A 22,837-nucleotide genomic window follows, 5' to 3' on the forward strand; every position below is an offset into this window, starting at 1 on the left:
TGTAATTGTATTTTTGGCGGTGATCGCCTTCCATAATACTAGTAGAAATGATACATGTAGACTGTAGAGGGCGGCATACAATAATAAACAAAACTTCATACATTTCTAGGCCTACCTAGTACTGTAGTTTCTCCTTTTTTAGGACATAGGAAGCCGTTATGTTTTGGATACTTTCTCTTGTTTTTGTTGCAATACATTGTTATGGTGTTAATACTCAATTTGGTATGTTGATACTGTATTTAGACTAGGATTATTAGCAAAGGCTAAACTAGCCTAGCTAGGCCTAGCTAAGCTAGGCCTAGCTAGCCTAGCTAGCTGCTCTGTGTACTCTCTAGGCCTACTAAGACTAAGTCTAGGCATCATCATAGGCCTAGCTAGCTAGTGGACAGGCCTAGCTCTAGTAGGCCTAGGTAGTTACTAGTAGTAGTTAGGCTGTATGTAGCCAGGCCATAGCTAGGCCCTAGGCCTAGACCTAGTAATATTAGATAGGCTTACCTATTGATAATAGATAGGGATATCGTTGATTTGGAAGGAACCCACAAACACATTAAGACCATTGGAAATCTTATTTTATTGTCAAAATAATATAATTTTATCTTATATTATGGCCCATGTTGGGACCACTAAATAAAAGGTTGGTCATCATCATCATCTTCCTAGCACCTATTATATACTCTGAAGAACCTCATTTGAGTATAGTTGTAGATGGGTTGGTCACATTTATGTAGCTGGGATTCCTAATGTTTCATATTATTATTTATTACATTACAATACATAATACTTTAATAAGCCTAGTATTAGTAGTAGTACCATACACATTGAACAGTCATATTCAAACAAACAGACTATGTGAACCACCTAAAACATCATTAATTAATAATAGCTGTTCATGTTTGGATGCTTGTTTTTTGTTTGTTTATTTTTATACTGGGCGACCTCTTCAGTCAAAGACTGGTCTCCCAGAGGATCCAGTTGGTGATCAGTGGCTGTGATGTACTAATACACCGGGGTAACCCCCTACTCGTCCCCGAAAGATGTACTAGGTTCTTTAAAGTGCACACAAGCTAGTTGTGTACACTGGACCTACGGTTTATAGTCCTTATCCGAGAAGACTCGTTCTACCACCAGAACCATGGAGTGAGTGAGCCTCGAACCCCTGCCGATGTTATGGCTACGTAATTACGGTTACACTGTCTTAACCTCTCGGCCACTCACTCACTTGTTTTGATCCTTAATGATCGTTAAGCAGTATTCTAAAGAAGAAGATATTGATAATAAAGTGTTATAAGCACAGGCCTATGCTTCAATAATTTCCCCATTTCTTTGTTATTTAATATTAAATTTGTTATTTTTTATTGTTACTGTATTTGTCATCTTTTATCATAAAGAAATAAAATATGTTATCATTGAATTTGGAAACATTACCAGATTTGGGAACATGTACCGGGCACATAGTAACATTTTGTCCCAATTATCATTTAGATTCTAGACGTTATACCTGTTTCTAAATAGTCTAGTCACCAGTCTTGTCAAATCTGGTGGTCGTCAGTAATTCATAGTATTAATAAATAATTATGTTAAAAAAAAAAATCATTTGACTTTTTTAGATTTTGAGGTAAAGTTTAACAACGGTCAAGCACCTGGACAGCATTATGGAACGGTAGAAATATACTACAACAGGAACTGGTGGTTGATAGCCTCAGCTAATTGGACGTTATCAAACTCTTTAGTCGTCTGCAAATCTTTAGGTTATTCCGATGTACATGCCTACGCCCTTGTCAACCGCGTAGACAATTCACGCATGTTAACGGCACGTACTTTTATTTGCACTGGCAAGGAAAGTGGTTTACAGTATTGCAAACAATATGACTTACCTTCATCTGCATTCGATGATAAAATTGATGAAAAGATTGTACAAATAACATGTAAAGGACTAGAAGGTATGTTTATTACGTCTTCTTAATTAAAGGCTTTGTTGAAGCTTAATATTATCATGGCCACAGTGTATCATGATCAATTTCTTTTAAATTATCCAGGTATTGCACTATATCTCATTAATATACAAAAGTATATTGTTATTTGTCTATGTTATTTCTTATTTATTCCATTATTGTTTAAATCTTAAAAGGAAGTAAATAATAATAATATAATAATAATAATATACTTTATTTTCATGGAAACACCCAAGGTTGTTTTTCATCAAGGCCGTGCAAGGCCATACATAAGTACTGAAAATTAACAAAACGAATAAAAGAGGAAAATAAACATAAAAACTAAACCCCGCCGGACACCAACCCGGTTTTTTTAAACAATGTTTCAGGATAACAATTAAAACAAAATTTATGTAGTTAAACTTAATTTTAAAATATTTACATTAGAAATACGTTTAAGATTATCCGGACGGATAAATAAATGTTATTTGAATTGAATTGAAAAAATAAAAGTAAAAAATATTATGCCATGTAACTCCTATTAAAAAAAATGTAAAAAACTTGAAGTAAACCATATATAGTATCATTTAGATATATACTTTATTTAAAGTTATTAATGTATGTGTCCAATTTGGACAAACAAGCATAAATTGTCTGAAATAACCCATGTGAGTTTTATGCACACACGGTGTGTCCAATTGGTGCAATTGGTTTTAAAGTTTTAAGTATCAATACAATTGGAATCTCTTAATTTATAATTGTCTAGTGTGAATTTTAAGCACTGGATTATTTGATTTTTAATTATTTACATTGACTTTAATGACATGCACACAAGTGTCAGACAAGATCCAGAAACTGATAATGCAATAATATAAATCTGATTTTTTTTTCTTCTCTATTTATCAGAAAGTCATGTTAGATTGGTTGGAGGTTTGACTGCAAAAGAAGGCAGAGCCGAAGTGTATCACAATGGGGAGTGGGGTACGATCTGCAATAGCGGAATGGTGTTGTCGGATGCAACGGCACTCTGTCGTACTGTCGGCTACGATACCAAATTGGCAAAATACAGTCTATCAAAACGTTTGCGTAAAGCAACAGGACGAATCTGGATTGATAATTTACGTTGCGATGGTTCAGAGTCGAAAATAAGTGAATGCTCACAAGTGTCGTGGAGTGGAAGTGATTCCTGTAATCATAATGATGATGTATACATGTACTGTTATTCAGGTACATAAAACGATTTCATATTTAGGTACATAATACTATAGAGAAATTTTGATTTGCAAAGATGTGGGACCTATTCATTGGTCATCAAGTGGACCTCAAATCTGGCAAAACTGTGTCAAAGAATGCAAGAACATGATCCTCATATGCAAAATTGGTAGATAATTTACCAAAACAATTATCCATTTCATTATAAAATTTACCTTTAACTGTCAAAGAATCAAAGTGAGGAAGCATCACAATGTCTATGCACGCACAAAACCAATCAACACTAGATTTAATTCGTCACTATGACCAATTATAGGTTATATGCATTGATTTTAATAAAGATAAATGATTTTTAAAAGATATACAATAGCCGGTATCACTTTTAAATTTTAAACGTGCGTATGCATGTGTTATATGCGCTACACTCGTAATTCTATTGCTATATGATGAAATATGACCTGAAATTTATGAGTACCAAATTTTGTTCAATTTTGATTCATGCTTGTGAAGATATGATTACAAACGTGATTTCATTAAAATTGCATAATTTTTGATTGCGCACCGTGAAAACATAACCACATCGATTCCTGGCCATAAGGAATATACTCAAAATTGACTTAGCTAGATGAAACTGATATCAAGATAATTGACGGACAAAATAGTGCTAAGGAAAGAATAAATAAAGATTCTGACAGAATCAATAGGTTATATGCATGTAATAATAATAATTAGGTTAGTTCCTAGGTCCTACAGTAGGTACGGTAGGTCATTGCAAATTGTCATAGTATAATCTCACTCATAGTGAGATCCTTTTAAAAAAAAACAAATATGTGATTGGAAAACTGATGTACTTAGTACACTTCATCCAAGTGCTTTTTTCTTTTATGGGAATGAACATTCACAAATGAAAGAAACTACTGTACTGGTGAATTCTACTTTCTTTTGTTTTTCACTTTCTTTTCGTTTATTCTTATAAATATGGCATTCCGTCTTATGTTGAACAAATAAAGGGTACATTTGTAGTTTGAAAAGTAGGCTTTGCTTACCGTGAAAGCCTCATAACAGACCATATATTCTTTCTACAGATAATGATATCCGATTGCAGTCAAATAATGTACATTCTGGAATAGTTGAATTTTACCATTCTGAAGTTTGGGGTTACACTTGTGAGTCCAACTACTATTACTCGTACAGCACATATGCACCTGTAGATGCAACTGTTGCCTGCCGTTCACTTGGTTTTACCAACCCAATTGTTGGCGAGTACACTACCAGAAACTCAACCAGTAAGATTTGGCTTGATTATATAAGCTGTGACGGACATGAAAACAGTCTTATTGAGTGTAACCATGATGATTGGACTGGGTCGTCTTGCTCAAATGTATGGGTTGTTGTCTGTATGCAGTCAGTAGGTATGTACAGTTTTAGTTGCTGAAAAAAAACTGTGGAGATATGAAAAGTTGGTACCCGGGCACAGATCGACCAAAGCACCACCCTAATTGGAGTAACCTGCAGCCCAACATTATGGCACGCACGTTTTTGGACACACTCAATGGCGTACTCCCAGTGGCATAATGGCTATGAGCACTCACTGCCTAAACCCAGGGGCCTAGCCTCTTATACTAACAGACCTACTGTAGACTAGACCTAGTAGTACTAGCTTGGCTGAAAGGCAAAACTTCGACAGACAACTGGAACTCATATAGGCTAATTATGGTTTTTCCAACAATTCCACGTCTTGTAGAGATGTTCCCATTAATTAATCAAAATCATACAAACGATCTAAACCTAATTTGAATGCCTTTTTGATCTAAATTAGTACATATATATCTCTCCAACAATGTACTTCCATCACGAAAAACCAGTCATAACCATCAAATCACAGCGAATGTACAAAATATGTTGCGCTGTTGTATTTCAAAAGCTATAGTATGAAACAAAATATTTTTCAAACGCAAAAAGATTTTTTTTTTCGTACATGAAAAAAAGTACTATTGAACGAACGTGCGTACTATTGCACGCCATGTGACCCACATTCGTCCAATCAAATGACAGGAATTTATTTAGGTGTTATATAACCGTTTATTTTGTCATTTTATTATCTCCACCAAGGAGGTTATGTTTTCACCCCTGTATGTTTGTGTGTGTGTGTCTGTGAACAGCCTGGAGGCCACAGTTTTTATCCGATTCTCACCAAATTTGGCCACAATGATCTATGCCCCAAAAGCTCGGACGAGTTCGAATTTGAGGGGGAAAGGTCATAGGTCAAGGTCACAACTAACAAAAAACTATTTTACTGCCAAGAGACCACAGTTTTTATCCAATTCTCACCACACTTAGCCACAATGATCAATGACACATCATATAATTGTGGTTAAATTTTGAAGGGTCAGGGTCAAAGATCAAGGACCACAAAAAACAAAAACAAAAAAAGAAATAAAAAAATAATAAAAAAAAAACCTCAGTGGGACTTGAACCAGCGATCTCAACTGTGAGAGGCTGGATACATAACCATTACACCACACTGTCATCCACAACTTTGTAGTGTGCAGTTAGCCTATTTACACTTAGAACTAATTTAAAAAAATGTAAAAAAAAAATATTCAGGGGGCATTTTATGTAGGCGAATTTTACAGTAGGCGGAGGTTTGTACTCTCGGAGTACCCTCTAGTTTTTTATTCTATGGAAGTGATTGCATCTTTAAGAATTAACTTTAAAAATACCGGATACACTTTCTTTTTTATAAAAATTGTTTTTTCAGTTAATGAAACTGATGAGCAAAAGAGCTATATATGTAGAAAAAAATGTGCCAATGGTCATTGTAGATATGGTGATTGTACCTGTTATGGATCATGGTATGGTGAATGGTGTGGTATGTATAATATTCACATTTTATTTCAAACTATTGTACATGCTTCATTTTTAAAATGTTTTAATCTTGGTTGTTAAGGCTTTACTATATAGTAGTACTCTTTTTAATTTATGAAATGTGCCTACAAAATTATGTAATTTAATAATAATGATAATAAGCAATGATAATCAGCAATGATAATAAGCAAAGATAATGATAATGATAATAAGCAATGATAATAAGCATTGATAATAAGCAAAGATAATGATAATGATAATAAGCAATGATAATGATATAAATGATGATGATAATAAGCAATGATAATGATAATAAGCAATGATAATAAGTAATGATAATGATAATAAGCAATGATAATAAGCAATGATAATGATAATCAATGATAATAAGTAATGATAATAGGCAATGATAATGATAATAAGCAATGATAATGATAATAAGCAATGATAATACTCAATTTAATATATTACAAATATTCAATAAGTCACATTCACATTTATTTCAAGAAAAAAATATAAGCAATTTACAATTTAGATACAATAAGTCAAATTATAATAAAGCTCTGTCCACACTATCAAACTTTATGTGACAAAAAATGTGATGTGCCCATATATGGACATGATAATGTCTTATTACTACCATATTTGGGTACATCACACTTTTTTTTGTCAAAATAGTTTGATAGTGTAGACAGAGATTAAGACCTGTTTCAGGGATCAAAGTAGACAAAATATGTATTTCTATTGTTTATCACAAATACGAAAGTAGAAGTTTAATTATTTTAATGTATTTCAGAGTATTCTGATTATACTTACCCTGATGATGATGACGATAACCAGAAAGCAGGTCTCATAGTTGGATTAGTAAGTGGAAGCATTTTAATTATAGTGTTTGTTGTTCTTCTATCTGTATACTGTTGCCCCAGAAAGAACCGTACAGATCAACCAGCAGTAGCTTACAGTGCAAACCAAGTTAATTTGCTTCCTATAGTCCAGATTGGACCTCCTGGATCACATATGCCCATCATTCAACCATTCAGCCAGGCACCAGGAGCAGTAGCTGGAGCACAGGCAATGATGGTTCAGGACTCTAATGAAAAAGTTCCCCTTGATGGTAGTGGTGTGCAGCCTGATGAGCCACCTCCTTACAATGCTTAACCTTCTAGTATTTTATCGCTTACAATTCTCGCATTTTGCAATACATGCGCCAGCCAATGTCAATATTTATTGCTTGAGGCTTATTTTTCTATAGCAGCAAAGCCGTCTTTTTTTTCATTTATTTATACTGTAGTAGTTTATACATGGGTAAAAATCCCTGAGCTGGTATTATTCGTTTTATTAAATATAGTTAATAATTACTTAATTGAATGTTCTTTTAATCTAAGGAATGGAGATGTATTGTCCCCCTGAAAAATATTTTTTTTGTTGAATATGCAATTTTAATGTTACATAATAGTTATTCACTTTACCAAAAATTGGATTGAAAAAATAAATATTTACCTTAAAAAAATAAAATTTAAAGCAAAAAATATTCAAATTGGGTGCCTGCAGCCAATTGTTTTTTGGTTAAATTTAACCATTTATTTTGTCTTTTATAAGTGAAAACATCATTTGTTTGCATTTTTTTTTTTACGAAACTTTTTTTGAAGATGCAAGGTAGATTATTCAAAGTCTGACTTATTAACCTTCATTTGTCATGTTTTTAACTCACCACTGTAACTCAAGGTACACAACTCTAATTGAGTGGTGCAAGAGGCTGGTGGGCCGGTTGTGGCCCTCTATTAGCCCCACTTATCTTCTGAAATTGTCTTTTAAATTAAACAAATTTGGGGCACAATACATCTTTAATAGAAAAAAAATTGTAAATATATTTGCTTAGGTTATTTTGAAAAATGATTTTAGCAAAATTACTGACTTTAACAAATCAATAAAAACTAGAATACTTTTTCTGGAATCATCAGGCCTCTTCTTTTGAGGCATGATCATTTGCCGACACCCATGAGGTGTGCCATTTACATCCCACTAAAACTTAACCACATCAAGATACAAAGAGGACACCAAAAGCACACACAGTGCAATTTGTACACCTGCACCTGCAAGACAAGGCTTATAAAGCCTAATTTGGGAAGCCTTTATTAATTCCCTGGTTTCTTCACTGGCTACCAACTAGTAATGTAATTACTAATCTCAGACTTTCTTTGTATATTATATAAATTTTAACTGATTTAATTAAAACATTCCAATTTTAATTTAGTTCTTATTTTAATAATAATACTAAAGGTAGTTATAATAATGGTAGTAAATAATAATTTATAATAATAATAATAATAATAATATTACAAATTATAATTTGTTGGTGTTCTTATGTATAGCAATGATAATAATTTATATTTAAGATTTATCATTTATTCTAGTGAAGGAAGGACATAATTTATAGGAACACAAGGTGAACAAAACAGGGAGCCCCTTAAAAAAGGTTGCTATGTACAGTATGTGTATTGTTTGAAATTCTGGATATGTTTGGTTACTTGCCATTTACTGACATAATTCAATAGTTATTAAATTATTAAGTTTTTATAGTGCTCATATTAATGTTTAGTAAACTGTTTTTAGTATCTTGTGAATGATAAAACTGCAGGGTACTGACTATTTTGGGGCAATTACGATAATAGTCAACTTTCTCAAAACTGCACACACTGGCCCAAAATGTCAGGCTTTCAGAATGGTATTTTAAACTGCAAGAAAGAACCAGATTCTGATTTCAATGTTGGCTATATATTAAGATTTTAAAGAGGCTGAAGCCAACATTTGTAAATATCTAGTAAAAGTTACTTAAAGTGTTTTTTGATAACTTTTAATATTTAACCTACATTTTACATACAGATTATGATCAATCAAATTATAATGTAATCATGTCTTGTACTATTGGATGAACCTAACAAACAGTGTGGAACCCCTACTACAGTATTTCCCACATATATATATATTATTTTACTATATTCTTTATATAATATTTATATATTTAACTACATTCTGTGTGCATTATTGTAATTTGTAAAACTTTAACTATGTTATTTTATATTAAACTTTAAATACAAGGTTGTTGGTTTATTTAAAAATGATGTTTGTATTTTCTATTATTTCGTTCTTTAAAGATGTATTGTCCCTTTGACTAATTCCAAAAAAATATTTAAAAAAAAAAGATTTCGAAAAAAGTTGGGTCATTTTGAAGTATCATAATAGTTATTAACTTTCACCAACAATTTGTGATACGGACGTTTTTTTGTTCAAAAAATAACTTGGACTTCCAGTCAAAGTTTTCGATCAAAACATAAAGCAATGCGCTTGTTCGGCTACTTTTTATGCATAATCATAAAACTTCCTCGCGATCTGTGTGAAAACACCTTCTCAACGGTGACGAGTTGTAAACAATCCTAATTAGCATCATGCATACTCGTGGTTTGAAATCTTTGTTTACTTTCGCTCGTGACGATTTTCCAGACGAAATGTAATCAAATTTAATTAACCTGTTAATTACGTAAACTTGTTGTTTTTGGCTCGAATTTTCGACTTAAAATGAATAACTTTAATATTACTTTGATATGGCCAATTTAAATTTAGAATATTTTGACCTTCATTTTTTGTGTTTCAAGGGACAATACATCTTTAACATTACAAATATTGAGATTAAAAATGAGGAAATTATGTCTTTAGACTCATTAAAACCAATCAAAAATGAAAATATTTTATTGATAAGGTGGGCACTAGAAGGCATCTCTAATGTAAACGTCAAAGCTTGAACTGCATATTTTTACTATGGCTCTCACAAATTTGTTTAAAGGCCGATTTACACTGATGACCGGTAACGGTAATAAAAATAGAATCTATCTTATTCCTTATGACCATTTACACACAACGTGGAGCGGACGGGGGGTTTTAGCTTAGGATAGATACATACTCTATGTGCGGTAAGCTACACGTATTTTGCGCTTACCGTTACCGCTTGATTATTATAAAATGGCCTTAAAAGCTATTTCTTGGGTTAACCAATGTATTGTTGTATTGATACAATAAAGAACAAGAAACGAATTGTTGACAAATTTTCCAAAAATGTTATATTTTTTTCTATATACAATAGTTTATATATATGATACAAATGATCTTCTTAACAAACCCCACCCTCATTTATCCAATGCTGGATCCGCACCTGAGCAAATGTCATCATCCATTATCAACAAGAAGAAGGAATATAAAATGTCAAATTACTACTTCTTCATATTTGATTTTGTGGTTTTACGACCAGGAAAGGAAGTAGGTTTTTTACAGGCAGTTGCTGCAGCTTCTGTCAGCGTCGTATGTAGGAATTTGTGTAGTAGATTCGCATGCAGGCTACTCCCAAGCAACTCTTCCAATTGATCAGTTGATAGAGAACTTAATTCTGATAAATCTTTAACCTTCTTCAGTAAACCCCTGAAATAAAAATGAATTATAATTTATCATGGATTAAAATGAAATTTTAATCTATCATTTAATCATCATAACAGCCTTTAATCAATGTAAAACTCTGTCTACACTATCAAAGTAGTTTGACAAAAAAAGTGTGATGTGCCCAAATATGGTAGTGATTTGCCTAAATATGAAATATGGTAGTGATATGACATCATCATGTCCATATATGGGCACATCACATTTTTGTCACATAAAGTTTGATAGTGTAGACAGAGCTTAAGCTTAAAAAGTTGATTCAACATTTATTCAAACATCTCTGCAGCCGGTTAATATCTATAGGCATACATACCAGCAATTCTTTGTGTTAATTCCAGGCATCTTAAGTAACATATCATAAGGTGTATGATTATATACATCGATTGAGTCAGTTTTGTCAGTTGCTGTGATGGCCAGTGCATTCTCTACATCAGGCTGCATTCGGTTAGCCTACGAAACAAAAATTGAAACATTACTTTTAATAAACAATACATCTGTAAAGTGAACCACAGAGATAACTGTAACTGAGTGTTTTATTGATACAAGTCATGTAGGCCATGGGGAATAGATTACATGGTTCTTATCAGCTACCTGCATGTTAAAGGCGCTACATTATAAATAAACTAGATTTGAACTTGTCACTTTGACGAGTTAGTTATCCGCACCACAAACGCCACGTGCACGTCATACGTTGGATATTGCACACAGAAAAAGCTTATGGCATTTATTTATGACCTGAACTGAAGAATATGATATGTTGTTAGTGCTGAATTCTGTCTATTTTGTGTCATAGAGCATATACAGTAAACACAGTATAATCTGTATACATTATTACATACAGTGTAGAATAGGTGAAATTACAGGACCCGCCATTTATTCCAATTTTTAACATAGTGACAGTATCAAAATGCATCTATTTGCCACCAGTTATACAAAGGAACAAAATGGATACCTTAAGCTCTGCAAATAATTCTGCAGTACCGTGTGGACTTGGGCACCATAAGATCCGTAGACCGGGAAAATGTAGCGTCAAAAGAGCCAGTTTAGAAGAGATGTTTTGATATGATACTTCTGATGTCATTGTGGTTCTTGTCTAAAAACAAATATAAAAATGTTCAACTACAACAATAATAACATTTTATTTTTTACAATCGTTTGATAGGAAGGCTGGGCTATTCTATTTTTATGGCTGCGGAGTAGAACAGTTATATACTATGCATAATAAAATTATAATAGAACCATTGGATAGAACTTTTACTGAGCAATAGAACTAACATTAAATGGCACTCGATATAAAATTAACGAATCAAATGGCTAAAAATTATGGCTTATAGTTAAAAACTTCTTCCAAGTCCTACATTAAACCATTGATTTAATTATTCTTAACGTACCTGTAGACTAAATGACTTGTTTGCATCAAATTCGACCAGCAAAACAGGTGTAGTATAATACCTTGTCATTGCAACCACCTGGTTATAAAGTCTACCACTTTTCAACGATCCAATCAAATCACTCACGCTTTTACGTTCAACACAGATGTCAGGGGTCAATATGTAATCCCCAACTTCTATAGTGACAGGAACAATGTCAATTCCTTTCTTGTACAAAATCGATGGCAGCTCACTTCGAAATTCTCTCATATCAACTATCACCTAAAACATAACATTGTTATTCACAAACTATAGTTGATTTAATTAATTTAAAAATTTCGGGCTCTGAAAGATATTAAAATATATTGATATTTGAACTTTTGGATGAATAACAATTTAGAGATTTCTATCAAAGTGTATGCAGTATCTTTAATAAGTAGTATACAATGGAATCAAATTTGAGCTTTATATAAGTACAACCATTTTAATAAAATGGACTAGATGTTGTACATACTGCAAAAAAACTTTCACCTTCCTTTCATCTTGAAATACAACAGTAGACAGAACACATTTGTACACAATGACAGGAACTGACATGGACCAGTACATCAGGGTAACCTTATTCTTCCAAAAGATACACAGGGTTTTTTAAAATGCATATGATATGAGCCAGATGTGTACACTAGACCCCCAAAACTATAGAGCTTTGAACCTGTGCTGATGCTATGGTTACGGTTTGCTGAGGCTCTACTTTAAGCCAGACGCACACTATAGCTAGCGGCTGAGCCAACTGCCACGAATAACACTTTGCTCACAAAAAAATTTGCCGCAAACTGTGATCAGTTCTATACATACTAAACGCCTTCAGACTTACTTACTACGCTATACGGCACGTGCTGACATATTTTAATAAATTAGAATATGTCATGCGCAGTGGAATATTTTAGTGACCTGTTAGCCCACATTCGGCGCACACTATGAGGAAAATGTCACGTGTGCCAACAAATATTAAACATGATAGATATTATCCTCAGCTGCAAGGGTGGCCAATTCCTCATGAATTCCCCGGCGCACACTGTGAGCAAAGTATTACTCGTGCCAGTTGGCTCAGTCGATAGCTTTAGTGTGCGCCAGTCTTAAACAGTTAGGCTACTCAACATAACAATATGTATGGATGTAATACCTTCTGCTGTACATGCATAGATTGATCTCCTTTCCTAGTATTACTCTTATCTGTTGCTTGTGTACGTTCCAATTGAGGGGCTACTTCTCCTTTTCCATCAACCTCTTCTGGAATAACCATTGTCTGTAGAATTAAAGTAAGCAAGTTGAAAATGAATTGCACTATTTATATGTTGTGCTCTTAAAACCTCTTAAAAATACTAGCAAACTCTGAGTTCGGAACTGTAGACCAGCTGAATAACTTCAGCTAGCTGCAGAAAACTAGTTTGTTTCCTCAGCAATTCAAATAGACAACGTTGGGACCAGTTGGATGGGAGACCATCTGGAAATACCGGGTGTTGTATATGGAGCTGGGGTCCCATTAGGCAGCCCGTGCATCTAGTATCTGCTTCAGACATATTGGCTTATGCCTCTCCTCTGATTAAGGTGGGCACTGGATGAGAGAAGCCCTTGATCAATGAGAGAACCAACCAAGGTGTTTTAAACAGTCCTGGCTTAGTTTCATTCATTATCCAGATGAACGGCCAAAATACAAATACAAAAAAATACATATACATACATACATAAAACTGAAATGATTTGTATGTAAATATAGTGCACTTTAGGGCACAAATTGTTTGATAAACAAGCATTATAGTATACGGTGTTAAACATACAACAACAAAAGAACCACTGTAACAAAAAGTAACAACATTGAACTTACAGCTTTTTCTCGTATCAATTGTTCAAATGAATTCTTCTCCTTTTGGAGGGTTGTTAAGTAGCGTTGCTCTTCAGTTGATCCTTCGTACATTAGAAAGTAAACACGAAGTGGCAGGTTCCCTCGTGTAGCTTTATATATCTTGAAAAAGGAATACAAATTATACATTTTTTAGCGTGGATCGAAAAATTTTGTATAGGGAGGGGGCAGGGTGAGAGGAAGGATAGCTGTATTTATAAACAATAAACAATTAAATAAAGTGTAAAAGGTAGTGGTGAGGGCATGCAGATGACTCGAACCCGGAACCTTCTGCTTGATATGCAGATATCCTAACCATTAGACCACTGGGGCTTTCATGGGATTATCCAAAATTGGATAGCGACTTATCAAGCAGAAGGTTCCGGGTTCGAGTCTCGGTTTGGGCGACTTTTTCTCATTCTCACAGATTTCCTCATCTTTATCGTTTCAAATTTATATATAATATATATATATATTTAGTTAGCAGGATTTCACGGAGCAGCCCAAGCGGAAATGTCGGCAGACTTTTCAGCAGAGAGGCAGTAATCAATCAATCAAGGATTAATCAAAAAGTTATTGCTCGATTTTCAAGATTTTAAAGGTTTCACAGCTGTATGGGAACATTTAATTAAATTTTAATAGGCCTAGGAGGAGGCTTGCGCTCTCTGAGTGGCCTTCTTGTGAAATAAATTAAAATTGAATTATAAATCTGCCATTGTTTTATTAACAATTCTGTCCTAAAACCAGAAATCTGTCAACTATACTAGACCTTACATATTTCTTGCACTGTTATTTAGTTTTTTTATTTACTTATAACAGCAAACAATAATATACTCACTTCTAACTGACGAACAAACTGAATCTCTGCATCGTACAAAATAACATATGTTGGCTGAACTTCTTTTAAAGTTCTTGTTAAATTATGTGGATCTCTGCGAATAAAATGTAAAAAAAAAAATCAATTGAACGATCAAGATTTACTCTTTATTTTAAATAATGTGAACTATAATATGTTTTTCAGAGGATTATTGATTTTGAAAGTGGGCCCTCTAGAATTTACAGAAAAACATGTATTGGTGCAAATAAAGTTGACAATGGCAAACATGATAAAACAAAAAATATCTCTCTCTCTAAAGATTCATTTCCTTATTTCACGTTCTGTTACAGAAGTGAATAAAAAATAGAGTTCAAATTACTGAGTAAACAAAACAAAACAAACAAAGGAAGATGCTTACTCATTGCCATGAAGTGGATGGATGACAGTAGAGGGTGCTGTTACAATACCATAATATGCATCAAATGATGTCACTTGGACATTTGAAGGTGCCTGGTCACTACCAGCATCAGGAATGCTTATCAAACTTCCTACCATCTGGGTCAATGTTTGCTCGTCTTTGCCTCTTTCTGTTGGTTTTGATTTTGCAGTTCTTTTTCTTTTATTACCCTGGAAATAGAAGATGCACAAAGGGGCATATTTAAATATTTGTTGATCTTCAGGAAATCCAACAAGTGCTGTGTATTGTCACAATTTCATATCCATAATATATATATAGAACAAGTCCCCATAAACTGAGAATTATAGATAAAAATCCTCCTGTTCTGCCTTTAACTCTCATTATAGTACATAGCCTATGTAAGAATGTGATTGGCTGATATGGCATCATATAACTACATACTACTACTGTACAAGGGTCGAAAACGTTATATTGCCCTATTGGGCAATGAAAGATGTTATTGACAGGCGGTCTGATGTCACTAGAATAGAGTGTCATGTGTCAGTAGTTTACCTCCGCCAAGGAGGTATATGTAATCGATCGTGTGGTATGCACTCTCAGAGTGGCTTTCTAGTTATAATTATATTCACTATAATACAACATTTTCACCATTTCATTGGACTGTCCTATTTAACTTCGTTCCACATCATTACAATCATAAACATTAATTCATTGAATATTGAATACTTACAGCAGCGTCATCTTTATCCTTGTCAGAAGTTTTAGATTGGAAATATTTATCAAATAACTTCAACAATACTGGCTTAGCACCGTTGCAAAGAAAATCTTTTAGTTGTGAGCAAGTTCGGTCATCAGATGCACAGATCAAAACACGATTTGATTGACCTGAAAATTGGGCAAGTTTATCAATGTAAAGACATAATAAGAAGTTACTAATATTATATGCATTCATTGAACTAAAAATGTAATAAATAACTATTGTAAACATAGGTATAAATTAAATGTTATACAGATGTATGAAATGTAAAAACATCTTATTTGTAATATACATATGTATCTTAACCTGCTGATATTTGATATATGTGTTTCAATAAAATTTGCATATTTGTGTGTTTGTATATTCACCTGTAGTTTTACTGTCTTCCTTAATCTCATTCAAGGTATCTAATAATAACTGCCACTTCGGACATGGTTCAAGCTCGAGATCTAGAAGAAAAGAGGAAGGGAAGGGAACTAACATTTTCTCCAGTTGTCGTATTCATTAAAGTCCCATTCCCTACATTTTTTAGATCTAATTTAAGGTCACAAACTACATTTAATGTAAAAATAAATACTATATGGTCCTATTGAGATAACTTTTTTCATCTTTAAACGGTTAAAAATGTGAAAAATAAGGCGATTCTAATAATTTTAGCGGCCCGCTATAAAACCCAACATGCATTGTGCACGGATTTATATTTTTGGTTTTATCCTGTAATTCACCCACTTTCGATCGATCGTTAGGCCAAAATAAATGGAACTTTTTACCGAAAATACCGGGTTTCCACCAAATTGTGTCAACAGAGTCTGGCAAAAATAGAAAGACAATTAATACAGCAACTAAGGCCTTTAGCTAGCGTACAATGTTCGTACGTTACCAATGTTTACCAGCTAGGCCTACAAAACAAGCCTAAAGACCGTCCACGAGAGAACATTCACCGCAAGCTACTTAGGTAGTGTATTGTTTTGCTCTTTTTTTATCATAATTTACCATAAAACATACATGTAAGACAAGGAATGACCTGGTTTAATGTTTTTAAAGTAATATATATGCATATTTTTTACAAAACGTCACAATTTGTAGGGAAGGGGTCTTTAATCACACTTAATCAAACCTTAAATATTTATTCACTTAACTAAAATAAGTAGTACTGTATTTAATAGAAATATCTGACTTAGTTTAAATAGTTAATTCTGTTCTATAAAAGACTCTTCGGCTGTGTTTCTGCAGGAAAAAAATAACCGATAATTAACTGATAAAAATTAACCGATAAACTGCTTGCGGAAATAGGGTTTAACCGATTCCACTCAAGAAAATGTAACCGATAATTATCTCATTCAAATCAGATAATTATCGGTTAAATGCGATAATTTTTAACAGTTGACCTGAAGGACAAATTGTTGCGTTGTGATTGACCATCTGCTTGTTTGGTAGTGACTGATCATGTACACTTTAATTGGTTAAACAATTAACCGATAATTTTATTTTGGCTTCGGAAACATGGCCACTCTCTGAGCATTACCTTGTTCTTCTTCATCTTTTTTCTTTTCCTCTTTGTCGTCTGTTTTTTGTTTCTTGTTCTTTGAGGCGCCAAATATTCTTTCTTTTGCATTCTATAGAAATATAATAAAACTTTTCAACAACAAAGAAAAATGTGTTCATACCAAACACTATTAAGGGATTTAATCATTTAACGGTATTTAATAATGATATCTTGTTAGAGAGCATTTATTTTTGGAAAACAGAGGGGGACAATTTACCATGGGGTATCTTAATATACTGATGTAACAAATAATCAATCTTGTAATTGTACAGTGTTATGGTAAAATTCTTTACCATATTGTTTGTTGTCATGGCCCGATGTTGTTTAACTGCGGTGTTCGGACGAGAACCTTAAATATGTTGCCTGGACCCCACATTTTAAAGCTTAGGCTTCCAGTGGGGCACCCCTTTTCTCCTTTATCATTTTAGAAAATGTCACTGTACTTGTTTATATTTGAGAAATCAAATTTATTATTGATTGATTGATGACTAAAAATAAAACGTTTTATTTAATTACCATAAACATTGTGTTTGCTGCATCTAAATAAAGCCAACCTGAGTTCTGTCCAAACTTTAGCTCACTTGATCTATAAAAAAAATACAGTAATCTCCAAAAACATTACATTACATTAATATTTTCCCAATTGTGAATAATACATAGAATATTGTACTTAAAGCACTGTCTATGAGACTTTACCATGATAATAATTCTAAATAGTCTAGGCTAGTACATGGCACATCAACTTCACTTCATCTCAATGGTTGTTTCGTTTAATGCAGATGCCCTACTACCACAAGACTGCTCAGATGTTCTGTGGGCATGGTCAATTACTCCAGTTAGATAGCAACCCCTTTACCCACACAGCAACAATAATATGGTTACAGTTTTAATATTTTAATTGTACTGTAAATATAAATTGTTATTCTTACCTGAATGTGTTTAAATAATTATAGAATGTGATGCAATCATACTGAACAAGATACTGTAGCAGTAGACATAGAAGCTTTAAATCAGCCACCAACTGCCTTGTTTTACCTGTCTAAAAACAATTTGGAAAAATCGACTGTATCAATAATAATCTGCTTAATTCTTGGATCTTAATCCTGTGCTTGTGGTATTCACCAATCAAAATATCTCCCTTCCTGTGGTTGTATTCACCAATCAAAATATCTCCCTTCCTGTGGTCGTATTCACCAATCGAAATAATTTCCCTTGTTATTTTACTGTTTTTACATGTTTTAAAGAATCCTGTATGCATGTTTTAACCTTTTATTTTCTATAAACAGGACCATATGTAAAACAGGTGATACATCTATACCTGTTTTAATTTAAATTAAATAAAATAAGAAATAAATATAAACTATCAAGATGTTTACTATAATATCTCTATGCTTATACACTATTTCAATTAAGTCAATACATATTTAAATAGTTGTATTCTTGTATTCTCTACTTACCAGCTGATGCCAAACTGGATCCAGTTGGTGCTTGATGAGTTTATCAAGGCTTTTTCTACCAATGATATTCTGAACACAAAGGGCATCTGCATCCAGCTAAAAAGTAACAAAGAACCTCCTTAATAACACACAATAAGTTCTGAAGAAAGCCATAAATAGTCTTTTTAAATTTCAAAATATACCGTAAAAAAGACCCTTCAAATTTACCTAACATGACATTTTTTTTATTATTACTGTAATCAGTATATGGACCATCACAATTCTTATGATGTTTTATACTGTATTGATATCATTGAGAATGATGCAATACAAAAACTTTTCCTATACAGTATTCTGGGATTTTGTTATAAAAGAACTTGTATGAAATAAATGATAATAATTTACCATAGGATTGTATCTTTTAATCTCTTGAAGACAGGCATTAATGATGTCAAGAATTGATGATTGGATGGCTTGCATTCGTGCTGTCATGCTAAGCTGAAGCTCAACAACATCTGGCTGAAAGCAATAGAAAGAAGAAAGAAATAAGTGGTTATAAGGAATTGTAGCTTGGTGGGTAAATCATGTCTGATGCTGGAAACTAAAGTGTCTCAATCTTTTGATTAATGATCCTTTAACCTCTTACCTGATTTCTTTCTAAGAACGAGTTAACTGAAGCATGAAAACGAGGCCAGAGATGAAGTTTGCGAACGAACAAGCTTTTCATCACATGATCAATCTTACAGAACCCAGATGAAAAGGCTTGTGGTTGGTCAGAGAACGCTTTGATAAATCCTGTCTTGTTCTTCTCTCGATACAGCCGTAATATGAAGGATTCTTGATGACTGTTGATAATTCTAAAACAAACATGTGAATAAGTTAAGCTGTATCAAAACATTGGTTTGTCTAATACTATTTTTGATTGCATAAGCATCCAACAGCGTGTAACACGCCAATTACAGGATGGATTAACTATTTTCAGTAGCGTAATGACTATGAGCCCTCACTGGCTAAACCCTGAGGCCCCGGAGCTTACAGAGGAAAAACAGGCATTAAAATATGTCGAAAAGGGCTAAAAACATCAAAAGCCTCGAGCGTGGGAGAGCCACTTAGTGTCCTTAAACTCAGGTCTCTGTGTTATGCCACTGACTATTTTATAATTTTTGTTGCTTATAAACGAAGTCTAATTTGAGGCTAATTTTGTGAGTTACAACCTTGGCACAAGGTGAGGATTGAACCCTGGATCCTGGAAGGCAAGATGTTAACCACAAAGCTGCAGCTCCAATACTTTAAAAGGTTATGTAGAGTTCGCAAAAGTGATTGCAGAAATGGAATCATCAGCACTAACAACACATCCCTAGAATATATCGTTTTCATTTGTAACTTACTTATGTGCTTTTGAGACCAGAATGCCAGATACTAGATGAGCAGGTATACGGTCAGTTAATAAGTCCACAACAAGAATACGTGACGTGATGAAGAGAACTCCACCTTTTAAGTAAACAGCTTGTCTGTAAAATAAAACATACCAAATAAATTTTTTTCTTTGCCGGTAATGCATATGTAGGGAATTGGATGCAAACTCTCACAAATTACACATTTGAGCTAGATAAATGTTTTCAGAATATGCATTTCAAAGAGATGAAAATAAATTGGTCTTCAGAAATTTCTTAGAGAGTTTTCAAGGAGTTCAGTTTTGTCCTAGGTTGTAAAACTAAAGATGTAGAAACATAAAGTTATTGAAGATAATTAAACATAATTTCAATTTTCATTCTTTCAAAATACAGTCAAAATCTGAAAGCAGAAAGCAGATTCAACACCAAAATTTCCCTCACAATAAAGGAAAGTTGTGAAATATCCCATAATACCTTTGTTTCACACTGTATTCATTGTTGATAACCTTTGGTAAAGACTTTACCTCTTTGCTTATTAATTCTTCAATTAGGTAATTCTGTCAATGAAAAAGAAACCAAAATGGTCAGTCACACATATTACAATGCAAATGGGCACTATGTAATTTGCTTGTAAAGCTCTGTCTACACATCAAACTTCATGTGACAAAAAAGTGTGATGTGCCCAAATATGGTAGTGATATAACATCATCATGTCAATATATGGGCACATCACATATTTTATCGCATAAAGTTTGATGTATACTGAGCTTTATAATTAGGACTACTAACCCAACAAATTAAATCAATATGGTTGATGATAGTTTTAACCGTACAAAAATTCAGAATTATTAAAGAAATTATTGATTGATCATTTCAGTATCTGTCCTGCTTTCTTGGGCTTGAACCTAACCCTAGCCTCTATAGTGCAAGCTCAGTACTCTAGAAGTATGTGACACCAGGCTAGTTTTCTGGAGGTTGTAGGTTTGAGTCCCACCCAAGAATTACTAGTACGGTACTGGCAAATTTGTTTAATTAATTACATCAGAGAAAGGCAAATCATCTGATGTGGTGATTTATATCTATAATTAAATTACACAACCCTGAGTTTTGAAGAAATAGATAAATAAGGCATGCTAAATGTCAAAGTTCAAAACAAAGGGAGATAGCAATCAGACGTATAAAGTGTAAAGTTGAAAGGTTAACCTCTTCATGACTGCTTGTGTTGAGAACAAGAACAAGATTTCCAGGATCACTGTACAATTCTATGAAATGCAGTAACAATCTTTCTATTCCAAGACCCCTAAAGGAAAAAAAAAACAATACTGTAAGTTATTAACAAATAAATACACATCTATATCCATCTAAGGTACTATTAAATTCATATTTTTTTCTGACCAAAACCTTGTAATGTTTGCAATTAAATTTGGGTTTGAAAAGAAAACCACACTAATATAGTTCTCTTGACATTCGCATTGGCAGAAGAACATGAGTTGGGAGAACATGAAAGGAGTTGAGGTGCACTTCCCATACTGTTGTGAGAATTTACTGTAGTTCTGATGTATCCCTCCACTCAAAAAAAAAAACCTGTTTGCATTTACCGTGCTGAAACAATAAGTCCATCCTCATGGAACAGATCTAAAAACATCTGCTTTTCATATTCCAGCAGCATTTTATGTCTTGATTCTGTAGAAAAAATAGTATTTATTATCTTATCAACCCATCATAAAAGCAATCCTTTATTTTAATTTTTGCAAAAATAAATCAAGTACTTCACATTTTTAAATTGATTTAAAATTACACTGCACTTGTAGTCAAAAGTAGAGCTGTTGCATTGCATTGATCATAAATAAGATGTATCACATACAATATAGAGTAAACGAATACCAGAGACTACTACTACTAGGCCATGTCAGCATGTTCCCTCACATGCGAAGATATGCAATTTTTTCGGGTTGCTTTTTATAGATTTGTGAAGTCAGCCTATCTCTGTGGCCTACTCTGGCTTGGCTTGGCCATCTTTCAAAACTATAATTGAGGCATTATGATATTGATCAATAATTATTTACCTTGTTTTACTTAATTGATTTACATACAGTATACTTGAAGTATCGACCGGTATTATTGCTATTAAGTACTTGATAAAAAGGTATTTTATTACATAAAAAATCTTGTATTTTTGTTTTCTCACATGTTGGTCATGCTCGAATAGGTTTCACATTTATATGCTTTTGATTAGTTTGTGTCACGCTTGGTTGACTTTCTGGCACACGGACGGCATGTCGATCATGTTTTGTTGGTCTCGGAACAGATTTTGTATATTAAAAGGTGGCAAAAATAAGTATTATGTGCATGTAAATGTAGTAATAGGGTCTAGGCTAGTAATTCAATAGTTGGAAACATGATATTAGTAACAATTAATAAAAACAAATTGTTATTGCATTGACACAACATAGATTAGCCCAGGCCCCAGTCTTGACGAATCCTTCCTCTTTACACCATGCATGGATGGACACCACTGATGACTTCTCATATAATTTCGGCCACACTTCATATCATCGGTCGCAGTATATGAAATGGGCTAATAATAGAATTAACCCTAATAATCCTACTTCTTCGCAAACTTTATATCAACAAATCCTACTTCTACTCCTCCCTACCTATACAGTACCAGTAAATTGTAAAAAAAAAAGGATTAAAGAAAAA

The 22,837-nt window shown here is 33.3% G+C and overlaps 2 protein-coding genes across 3 annotated transcripts; one reads left to right on the plus strand and one right to left on the minus strand.

The window, feature by feature from the left end:
- Positions 1-81: 81 nt before the first annotated feature.
- Positions 82-10,081, plus strand: LOC144845579 (CD5 antigen-like). Its single transcript, XM_078703008.1, has 6 exons — positions 82-222; positions 1,608-1,940; positions 2,838-3,158; positions 4,229-4,555; positions 5,905-6,015; positions 6,808-10,081. The coding sequence occupies exons 1-6, from the start codon at positions 159-161 to the stop codon at positions 7,167-7,169; spliced, it is 1,518 nt and encodes a 505-aa protein (XP_078559134.1). The 5' UTR covers positions 82-158; the 3' UTR covers positions 7,170-10,081.
- A 19-nt stretch (positions 10,082-10,100) lies between these two features.
- On the minus strand, positions 10,101-22,341 carry LOC144845572 (DNA repair endonuclease XPF-like). Of its 2 annotated transcripts, XM_078702996.1 has the most exons (21): positions 22,201-22,341; positions 21,733-21,817; positions 21,338-21,434; positions 20,609-20,691; positions 20,129-20,251; positions 19,387-19,597; positions 19,146-19,259; positions 18,762-18,857; positions 18,234-18,343; positions 17,821-17,890; positions 17,284-17,374; positions 16,127-16,207; positions 15,732-15,886; positions 15,002-15,210; positions 14,605-14,698; positions 13,752-13,889; positions 13,050-13,172; positions 11,888-12,148; positions 11,449-11,589; positions 10,810-10,946; positions 10,101-10,481 (listed from the first exon to the last, which is right to left on the minus strand). In XM_078702996.1, the coding sequence occupies exons 2-21, from the start codon at positions 21,801-21,803 to the stop codon at positions 10,277-10,279; spliced, it is 2,610 nt and encodes an 869-aa protein (XP_078559122.1). In that variant the 5' UTR covers positions 21,804-21,817; positions 22,201-22,341; the 3' UTR covers positions 10,101-10,276. The 2 variants fall into 2 exon arrangements, with proteins under 2 accessions (XP_078559122.1, XP_078559123.1); XM_078702997.1 differs by lacking the exon at positions 20,129-20,251.
- Positions 22,342-22,837: the final 496 nt, after the last annotated feature.

The sequence above is a fragment of the Antedon bifida genome, chromosome 6 (genome assembly GCF_963402885.1).
Source record: "Antedon bifida chromosome 6, ecAntBifi1.1, whole genome shotgun sequence".
NCBI lineage: Eukaryota > Metazoa > Echinodermata > Crinoidea > Comatulida > Antedonidae > Antedon > Antedon bifida.

Excerpts from the sequence above, each read along its gene's own strand:
- LOC144845572 (XM_078702996.1), bottom strand. The coding sequence starts at position 21,803 with ATGCTGCTGGAATATGAAAAGCAGATGTTTTTAGATCTGTTCCATGAG. Across the intron at positions 15,211-15,731 it reads AGGATAAAGATGACGCTGCT|GGTAATAAAAGAAAAAGAAC; the intron begins GTAAGTATTCAA and ends TTCTATTTCCAG. Across the intron at positions 14,699-15,001 it reads CATCCACTTCATGGCAATGA|AGATCCACATAATTTAACAA; the intron begins GTAAGCATCTTC and ends TTTTATTCGCAG.
- LOC144845579 (XM_078703008.1), top strand. The coding sequence starts at position 159 with ATGTTTTGGATACTTTCTCTTGTTTTTGTTGCAATACATTGTTATGGT. Across the intron at positions 3,159-4,228 it reads ATACATGTACTGTTATTCAG|ATAATGATATCCGATTGCAG; the intron begins GTACATAAAACG and ends TTCTTTCTACAG. Across the intron at positions 4,556-5,904 it reads TGTCTGTATGCAGTCAGTAG|TTAATGAAACTGATGAGCAA; the intron begins GTATGTACAGTT and ends TTGTTTTTTCAG.